Below are 10,779 nucleotides of genomic sequence, written 5' to 3'. Positions count from 1 at the left end.
AAATTATTTTTGCCTAACCACATTTGAACAACATTGTTTTGTTCGATCGTGTTAAACGTTATTGCATTCTCATTTTCTTTTATCTGTGATCCAGAATATTTACAATATGCTGCTCATTGATACCTGCTTTGTCAATATGAAAATGGCTAGTAATTTTATTTTTTTTATTGTCTACTCCTATCGTATCTGTGTCTGCAGATTCCTCCACACATTTTGCCATTATGTTTACCCCAATCGGCATATTCTTGTACCAAATTATGTTCACAGTTAGAAAAAGCCTATCAGTTTTAATGCTTGCAGTCCGCATAGTTGGTAATTTCTTCAGCAATAGAATAGGATAAATATCAGGGTTTTGGGTATTTGGAATGAACCTTTTACTGTTAGCACATCTTTGTCTTTATTTATTGATTGTACTGCTTTCTTCCAAGGGCCAAATCCGTATTGTTCGTTTCGTCTTGAAAATAATGCACTAAATATTTGGAACTCCCTTCACCGCGCATGCGTTCCCGTCTTCACATTTTATCATTTCCGTTTTTACTTAGAATTGCAGAACTTTATTTATATTTTAAGGTTTCTTTTGTAGTAACTTATGCTTTATGTTTTTAGCATTTCCCTTTTAAATGCGATATCTTTAAAGTGGTGGAATCTTTTGTTAAATTATCGTATAGTACATATATTGCGTTAATTTGCAGTTTTATTACACGTTGTTTTAATAATCTCTAATAGTCTTCTTAGTCTTCTAAGAAAAATAGTCTTCTTCATTACGTGTTTCCATATTACATTCATAGAGCTTTTCAATGTCGGCCAGTTTTGTGATGGGTGTAGTATCTTCCAATTTGTATCCCGTTTCCACGCAAAATTATAGAAATTCTTCCCAAACCATTACGTTGTATGTCATAGTATTTTGACATACATTTTCGTTGATTTTATTGCTGATTTCATCCACTGATAATATACCAACACGTTATTTGGTTCAATGTTGAAATTCAAATGAAGAACGATGACAGACGCCAGGCCAACAAAAATATGTTGTAATTCAATAAAAGAGAATATTTTAAATTAATCTCGCGGTAATATGTGAGATGATTGTTTCCACTATAATAATGTTTTGACTGGCAAAATAACTCAAACTGATTATTCTACTGGTTTTTAAAATACCAAAAAATAATCAATAACATAACTCTATCAAAATTCTGTAACACTCACTTTAGATTTTCCTGTTTATAAATTCAATAGGCATAATTACAAAGATTCTAACTGAGTCTGTAGAACGGAAGACAAGTATATCTCTCCACTTTCTGCAAATGCAATTATTCCTTACCTGACATTTATACACATGCATCAGCGTATCGCATTCAGTTTAATGGGTCAAAACGATTTAGATTTATTAAGATAAAATTAAATTTTTCAAGAAGCAGTTTTCAATAGAGAGTTAAATCGTTATTTGAGTCCAAGCGAAAATATGATAAATGCATGTATATATATGGACTATTGAGATATTTTTTGTAATGATAATGATAGTAGTTCAACAGTTTTTAAGATAATTGGAAATGTGATTTATTAAAAATGGTTTAGAAATTATTTGAAACGTTTAGAATTGCAATTGTACGCCTTTTAATTCATTTAAATTTCACTGTGTGTGTGTGTGTGAGAGAGAGGGTGTGTGTGTGTATGAGAGAGAGAGGGTGTGTGTGTGGGGGGGGGGGGGGTGCGCGCGCGCGTGCGCGTGTGTTATTTTGTTGTACTGTGTTCTCTCTCTTCTGTTCAACTATATTTTTATGCATTTGGTAGATTAAGATATGTTCCATCATTTATTAGCAAATTAGTGGAAACTGTTGGTGGATAACCTGTAGTATTACTAAANAAATGAAGAACGATGACAGACGCCAGGCCAACAAAAATATGTTGTAATTCAATAAAAGAGAATATTTTAAATTAATCTCGCGGTAATATGTGAGATGATTGTTTCCACTATAATAATGTTTTGACTGGCAAAATAACTCAAACTGATTATTCTACTGGTTCTATATTCTATATTTTTATGCATTTGGTAGATTAAGATATGTTCCATCATTTATTAGCAAATTAGTGGAAACTGTTGGTGGATAACCTGTAGTATTACTAAACTCTAAAATAAATAAATAAAATAAGTACCTACTTACTTCTATTTAACTAAAAAAGTATCTTGGTAAAAATTTTTATTTAAAAAATTGTATACCTTATAAATAAAAAATTAAATAACACGTAATCTATACAGTTGTATAACAACACTAATAATATAAGAATATGGAAGGATATGGTAGTAGTGGGTGTCTTTTGTTAAATAAAAATCCCTTAAAGGGACAAGGCCATACTGCTGCTACATTCATTACAGTCAAATGGGTATTTATTCAGCTTCGGCCAGTTGCAACCAGTTTTAATAACAAAAAATCTTTGTAAAATGCCAGAATAAAAAGCTTTGTTTTTTTAGACACCTCTTCACTAAACCTATTACAAATAAGATCACATCATTTTCACCAAACGCGACATTTACTCTTTGGATTCATCTTCGCAGCAACGGGACAGTTGAAATCTTTGGCGAAGTATTCGGAGTTGCTCAAAGGTCCGACAACTCTGAAATTTCCAGGGGAATGATATCCGGTGAGTATCCTAAGTTTCAGAGACTCAGGCCTGTATTTCGAGCACCAGGTATTGGCCGCGGAGATCCAAAACATTTGATTGGGGGTGTACTTTAAGCCGGGTAGTTTAGGTTCTACCTTGTTCCTCTTAACCCATTTGTTGTAGGCCAAATAGGCTTCCTTTATTCCACCGTTGTCGGCGATATTTTCTCCTTGAGTATTTATACCATTTAGCTATAACACATTAGAAAATGAGTTGAAATTGAAGAGGCTTCAAAAAGTTTGCATAATTGAAGACAAACGAGGATCGCAAAAGTTTTTTAAATTGGATTTAGCGTTACTTTGCGTTTAACTAAATGAATGTAAGAAAAAATGTTGACCAGAAAAATATACCTAAAAGATTAAGTGCATATTTTATAATACCATTAATGCTACTTATTTAGTTTTGAATGTAAGTCTTTACTGTGTATACATTCAGTTGTGAATGAGTTTTGAATTATCAGGTGATTTGTAATCAGCAAAAGTGGTCAATTAAATAAAATTCAGTTTATCCACTCATTTATCTTCCAAAATAAGAACTAGTAATAATAACAATATTAAGGCTACATTTGACTGAGGTAAGGAGATATAATTGTATGTGTTTTGTTTTAGTGCAACCAAATAGCAAAATATTATTGAAGCTTTTTTAAACCCTAACATAAAAAGTAAATGGTTGATTAGTTAAAACGTCCAAGGGATACTTAACAGTAAAAACAACAATAATAACGTTTGTTACTGAAGTTATGTTGAATTCATTTATTTTTGTACGTTGAATTATTTTTTTTAAATATTTTATATAGGGGATGTCCAATGGGCCATATTCAAGGGGTAGCATTCTTGGATCACTTTTAAAAATATGTACTTTAACGAAATTTGAGCAGCTGAATATATTTTTTACCTAAAATATAGATTTTCTTAAACGTACTTGTTTTCGGTTATATTATTTTGAGAAAATGTAGATGGTGTTTAAAATACCACTATATTTACTTTTAAAAATGGTATATTGTTGCATAATGCTAACAATCCACTGCTCCAGAAAATAAAGGATTTCAGTTTTTACATCAGTCACCAATTATGGACCGCTAAGAATTTGGGAATGTTCTACACTCATTTAATTAAATTCTGCTAAATACGTAGATTAATTCAATATTTTTTACGAGTTAGGCCAATTTACCCTCATTCACAGGTCAACATCTATCGGAATAAACTGCAATAACCCCTTTATCTTAGTAAACACGAAAAGTTCTCCACCAATCAAATTTTATTAAAATATTTTTTTAAATGATTAGTTATCTTAAAAAAGGAATAAAAATAATTTCTTTGGACGCCCGTAGTTTTTTAAGGAAGACAACTTGATCTAAATCGGTTTATTTATAGTTCTCTTCCGGACACTCTGTGTATGACTACAGATTGATTACGGTTGTTTTTCTAAATCATCATTTATTTTTAATCTTTATCTAAAAAAATTAGTTATATGTTACTTTGAAAAAAGAACCTTTGTTGTTAATATAGATATAAATAATTTTGAAAAAGTTCAATACATCTGATTTTTGTGAATACAATAATTAAACTCTTCTGATAAAGATGAAATAAAATTAAAATTTGAAATATAGTAATCAAGTACCTACTGTCAATAACATTTATTTTTACGTTATTTGTTATGTTCTTCTTTCTATATACAGGGTGGACCACAAATAAATACCTATTAACTAATAAAATTAACCCAAAATGGAATGATAAATTATGAACTGATAAGTTGACACTATGTGACAGTTTTTTCCAGACATTTCGTGAGACCGAAAATAATAAAAATGAGGTTTTTCCAGAAATGTTGCTATATCCTAAAACTAACAACTTTGGGTGTAGAACATACTTAATAAAAGTTGAAGTGGACTGATATGTGAATAAAATAGAACAATAAAATACAGGGTGTTCCATTTGAAAAATTTTAGAACGTCAAATTTGAACTTTCTTAAAATGATCGTATTATAAAAAATGTCCTGTATAAAATATCGATATTAGCTAATAGTCTTTGCTTAACATTTGCCTATAACCCTGTCAAATATTTTTGCTACAAAGTGTTAGTAGTTGAAAGTTAATACAACTTCTTCGAGGTCATGTTTTTTTTCCAAAATTCGAAAAATTCTACATAACTTGGTAACTCCGTACTAAAATGTTAAACTGTTTATATTGCCATATATAGAATTTTCTCAGAAATCCATATGTTTATCCTGTGTTTCAAATTTATTTTGTTCTTTAGGTTTTTTGATTTTGTACAACGTTTACATAAACTTTTTTCAGTATTATGAATTACAAGAGAGTTATTTTACTTTCTCACACTAATAGCCCACCCTGTATCTCAGTAACTAAAGCATGAATGAACTCAAGATAACGATAATGAAAATAGCAATATGTTATTACTCAAAATGGTTGTTAAGTCCCATAATCTCATTAAATTATTTGTTAATTGTGTTGCATAAGCACCATTTTGTTACGAAGAAATTTTCTGCAATAATTAATTTCAATAAAAATGCAATTTCTTTACATTGATTAATTTTGGTGGAAATAGGAAGGGATAAAATGCATCTGTATCGACCACCTTGTTTTTGTTTATTATCTTGAAAATGACTTTTTTATATACGATTGAGTTCGTCTTTACAAACTATCCGAACTAAATACTAAGGGGTCTTATAAAAATAAAAAGTAAAGAACAATACAGGAGTACACCAAAAATTAGATTTAATAAAACTATGTAAAGCTTTCTCTACTTAACTATCTTCAGTCTCTAACTGAAGACTTCGTACAAATTTATATAACTGTTCAGATTTACTTTAGACCCTAAAGAATAATACAGGAGTACATCAAAAATTAGATTTAATAAAACTATGTAAAGCTTTCTCTACTTAACTATCTTCAATCGCTAACTGAAGACTTCGTACAAATTTATATAACTGTTCAGATTTACTTTAGACCCTATCAAATATTTTTCTGTAATCCTAGAAAGATAAAGAGCAGATAAAATTAAATCATAATGTTTAGTGGGGACAATTCTTCACCTGTGTTAATAAAAAAAATGTTAATTAATTATACTGGTTATACCTCATTCACATCTAAAAATAAAATAAACCGTCGGTCGGTAGTTTAGTTAGAATGTTAGGATGCAGTAAGTACATGCCCTTAGTAAATACTACGGAAATCATACATACTTGTTTACCCGCTACCTTCAACTTCCATCTCCAATTCCAATCAAATTTCCCACCTAAAAATTATTAAAACACCACACACCTCTTCCAACTAAATCAAAGTAACAGCTATAAAAACTAGTTTTTATTAAACATACCTAAATATAAATAAAATAATTTTACAAAACTTATATACTGTTAACAACTAAATATGTACAATTATGCCTAATAAAAAGTGTGAGGTAAAATACGTACAGAGATGTCGATCTTGTGACACTAGCGTTATTTCAGATAGCTCCAATAAGAAAAAAATTTGCGTACTTCTTTATAAAAGAAATCTTATAAAAATAGACTATAATAAAATAATCTTTATGTAATAATTTAAAGACAACCAAAGCTAAGATTTTAGCTTTGGCTTTGGCATTTAGCTCTGGCGTATGCAGCATAATTTGAGGTTTCTTTTTTAAATAATAATGGTTTTTAGTTCATAATAAATTTTGATTGTACTTCCTATACTGGAACTATCGAAAATAAGGACGAAAATGTGCTGGAGCATCACGTGAATCATCAAAATTTTATATACACAACAGCGCACTGAGAAAAGTGTCCGCTTCTCTTCATAAATTTTGTCGAACATAAAGCCAATCTACGATTTAAAAAGATTTAAATTGCCCAGAAGTTTCGAATATAAAAAGTGTCTTAGTTTATTTCCTATTCGATCAAAACATTTATACTTATAATAAATATTCCAAAGTTATTTTATTCCACGTTTTTATTTTAATAACTTTAAATTAAGTACCTACTCAGTCACTCACTCTTTTCCCAAGTTATATTTCCTACAACGTGACCCTTATCAAAATTTTATCTCATATTGTGTATTGTTTTCTAGCTCGAGAGATTTCATGATATTTTTTTAGTGTGTGTGCGGTATTTTACGTTCTACTCTACACAATCAGAAATTGAAGCGTGTTCAATTTACATAAGTTTCTACCAAATGCTACACTTTTTCTCAGGGTTCATCTTCGACCCGACTGGGCATTTGAAATCTTTCGCGAAGTATTCCATGTTAGACAACGGAACAATGACCCTATATTTGTCTGGCGCGTGTTCGTCGGTCACTATTAACTGTTGCAGTTCTTCGTTTCTCGTTTCCGAGCACCAGATACTGGCTGCGGACACCCAAAACATTTGTCGACCTGTGTACCTAAGACCAGGCAAGTACGGTTCTTCACCATTTCTGTCTACCCATCTATTATAAGCTAAATACGCCTCCTTTATACCGCCGTTGTCGGCGATATTTTCTCCCTGTGTGTTAATGCCGTTCAACTGAAAGTAACATTTAAGCGAATGAGTGTTAGTGGATTACCGGATGCATATTTCATGCCGGATGCAGATCACATCGTTATACTGAACATCATTTCACGTGAATTTATGTTCTAGTGGTCATTCTATCTTCAGCAAATTTCTAAAAAAAGCAACATGTAGAGTGTTGCAATTCAACGATGCATAGGAACTGCTTTGAAATATATATTTTTTTTCATCTTTTGCATTCCTATTTAGATATAGCTACTTTAAAAGATAAATGTGTAACAAGAAGAAAACAGAACGACTAATATGTAAATTCCAGCATTAAATACTTCTTGAATTTTTATTTAAACACTAGGTGAGGTTTGTTGTTACTTTAGACACCAAAATATTTCATATACATTTAATTTGTATTACTAATCGTCTGAACACGTAGCTGTTGAACATACTTTGTGTATTTATTGGAATCTTGCTTCTATTCCGGTTTTACAGTCACAAGTGAAGAATATAGAACCAAATTAAAACACAATAATTAAAATTTCCTGGAGCACAAAAGAAGATCACCTTTAGTATATACTATTCCTTTTTGCCCAACAAGATTAGAAAGAGTTACATTCTGTAATATCTAGAAAGTAATTGTGCTAAATCAAGGAAATAGAACTACTACCATGGACATAACAAAGTATATCGGTAATTTGAAGAACCTGATGGAACAGAGGGAAAAAAATATCCGTTCAATAATGTTGAATAGGAAGTAGAAGGAGTTCCCAAAGAATTATACGTAAACCTTATTACAAGTGCATAGAAAACTCTCTATCACTATTAACTTTCAAGTGTCCATAAACTAAACGCACACTAGAAATCGTCTGAACACGTAGCTGTTGAACATACTTTGTATTTATTGGAATCTTGCTTCTATTCCGGTTTTACAGTCGCAAGTGAAGAATAATAGAACCAAATTAAAACACAATAATTAAAATTTCGAAGAAAACAAAAGAAGACCACCTTTATTATATACTATTCCTTTTTGCCCAACAAGATTAGAAAGAGGTCAAAAGTGTACAACAGATGGACCTCCTCCTTTAGAGATTTGTTTTATCTTTAAGCAAGTCCTTGGCAAATACCTGCATGAAAGCGCTAGAGTAGAAGACCCTACAATCAACAACTTTCATAGTGTCGCTATGGATATGTCGATAATACATTTATCATGCATCTTACAAATAAAACAACACAGAATGGACATTGCATTTGAAGCAAACCAAATCCACATGTATTGTTTCTGAATGTTGAGTTTCATCAGCATCCTGCCCAGAAACACTTTAAGGTGTCAAGCGCGTACCATCTACGAGACAGAACACTTAGACGAGAAATTACGTCACTTATAATCAGAAGGAGTGGATATACTAAGAGAAATATTGAACAAGCCATGAGATAATTGAGATGAAATAAAAAGAAGGATATCTGATAGGTACCCTTTCTACCCTTCATGAAAGGAAATAGTCTCTTAAAAAAATACAAATTAATATTGTCGGGTTGCAAGAGCGATGTACTCCTAGATTCCAGTATGTATATAGCAATCATGTACAATGTTGTAAATTTCTATTGGTTATTTAATAACTTTTTTTTACTAAATGCTGTAATTAAATTGATAAAAGTAAATAAAGTGCGTACAATAAAAATACAGTGTGCCAACAAAACTATAAAACGTATTAATAAATACAAATTAAAATACTTGTTAGCAAAAAAATACTAAGCAAATTTGCAAAATATGAAAACTACATCTATATTTAAACCAACGCAATAAAGCTTTCAACGTATAATAATGGTCAGTATAACGTTTTCTAATATTAATAGCGGTAAAGACATCTAAGACAAACCAAGCTTACACAAAATACTGTTACAACTACAAATACCTAGGAAATTAAACTGGAATGAGCACGTGAATGGAAAGACCAGAATTAATTCTCTGTCCAGAATATTTCCCTAAATATTTTCCACTACCATCGCTACGCAAAAAAAATATTCAAAACTTACATTAAGTTTGAGTTCGGGCACTGAATAGTTTCCATACTGATCAATGATGCATTGGGCCTTTTCAACGAAAGCCTTTTTGGTTCCTTCTTGCCACCAGTCCACCAGGTTACCATTTTTGTCGAACTGTCTTCCTTGATCGTCGAAACCATGGGTGATTTCGTGCCCAATTACGAAACCAATGGCACCGTAGTTCATGTATCTTGGACGGTCGGCGTTGAAGAAGACACCTTGGAGGATTCCAGCGGGAAATTCTAGAAGATGAAAGTTTTTGATATGTGTATAAGAGGATAATTCACGGTTTAGGTATTATTCAGAGGTATTTCTGATTGCAATCAGCTGCTAAAGCTTATAACCATATATTGGTCAAACACCAGCGGAGTAGTCTAATGGAGTTGATTTGCCGAATCAAATCTAGTGGATCCTGTCCCATAAATTCCATTGTGCTTATGCTTAATATGTTAATTATATGCTGAGGAAAACGTAAGAGCAACTGCAACTTCAAACTATTATTAAACCTAAAGATAAATACGCTGATTTGTACTTGTTTCAGTCAGTTCAGAAGCAAGATGCATGTTTTAGGTATATTAATGTTTCAGGTTTGTTCTCAACTCGAACATATCCACAAACAAAAGGAATTTGCGTTTCAGAATGAGACAAATCTTTTAAGAAAACTGCTGGTGTTTAACCTGTCAATTTAGAAACGACTTTGGTGAAATTTAAGAATTAGGTCTTAGTTTTTACTTACGGATGCTGTTTTCAATTGATGAATAGAAAGCGTTGACGACTGCTGGTCTGCCATGAGTAATCCAGTCAGTTTTGTTCACAGGTTGTCTTAAACGTTTGAAGGAAAATCGTGTACCAAACAGTGTTAGATTCAGAATGGACCTCATGTATTGTTCAGGATCCAGTTCCAACTACAATAAAAGTATGTTTCATAATGTGTATTTTATACTCCTACCAAAATAAACCAAAAGTTAACTTTTTCCCAAAATTATTCTTGATGGCTCCACGATCTTTCAAAAGTTAGGCAGAAAACGCAGTATCAATGATAATAATTGATTTGTTTAAAAATGTAATATGACAACTGAATTTCGAAAACTCAATAACAATCATGAAAAAGTCTTTTCACCTCTAATTTCCATATTCCAATATAAATATACTACAGTGTATTATATAGTGTAGTTTAAGTTTATTCCATTTAAGGATTATCCATATCTGTAATTTTTTTTATTTATTGACCAACCGTAACGAACCTTTTTTGTTAGATTTTAAAAGCACGTCGAAAATATATTCCAACCATTTTATAATTCGAAGCCACACCCAAGCACAATTACTTTTCTGGTGCAAAATTAGAAAAAAATATTATTAGGGATTCTTTTAAGGAAAAAATTCCAACAAATTCTTATTCAGGGTGGCCTGTAGAACATTTTTGTAATGCTCTGGTAATATTACCAGACCAATACAAAAAAGCTTGTCGAATAAAAATTATACCTACCAAATTAAATTCTTGACATTTTTTAAATATACACCGGTCGGCTTCTTTCTAATTTTCTGTGGGGTGTGGGGTGCATTAAAAAAACAATAAACGAACAACAAAAAAC

At 31.3% G+C, this 10,779-nt stretch overlaps 1 protein-coding gene across 2 annotated transcripts in view; it reads right to left on the bottom strand.

Annotated features, from left to right (window-relative positions):
• Positions 1-2,185: 2,185 nt before the first annotated feature.
• Positions 2,186-10,779, bottom strand: part of LOC108906685 (neprilysin-2) — an 83,801-nt gene continuing 75,207 nt past the window's right edge. Inside the window, exons 8-10 of one of the 2 annotated variants that reach the window (XM_018710017.1) lie at positions 9,924-10,092; positions 9,179-9,429; positions 2,186-2,852 (exon numbers count right to left, since the gene is read on the bottom strand). In XM_018710017.1, the coding sequence (XP_018565533.1) occupies positions 2,514-2,852; positions 9,179-9,429; positions 9,924-10,092 (759 nt within the window). In that variant the 3' untranslated portion in view covers positions 2,186-2,513. Of the gene's footprint in view, positions 2,853-5,969; positions 7,166-9,178; positions 9,430-9,923; positions 10,093-10,779 lie in introns of those variants that run through there. The other variant, XM_018710016.2, reaches the window with a different exon arrangement.

Source organism: Anoplophora glabripennis, unplaced genomic scaffold, assembly GCF_000390285.2.
Source record: "Anoplophora glabripennis isolate ALB-LARVAE unplaced genomic scaffold, Agla_2.0 scaffold135, whole genome shotgun sequence".
In the NCBI taxonomy this organism is placed as follows: domain Eukaryota; kingdom Metazoa; phylum Arthropoda; class Insecta; order Coleoptera; family Cerambycidae; genus Anoplophora; species Anoplophora glabripennis.
Note: the sequence above shows the minus strand (reverse complement) of the source record. Positions and strands in the feature narration are given on the sequence as shown.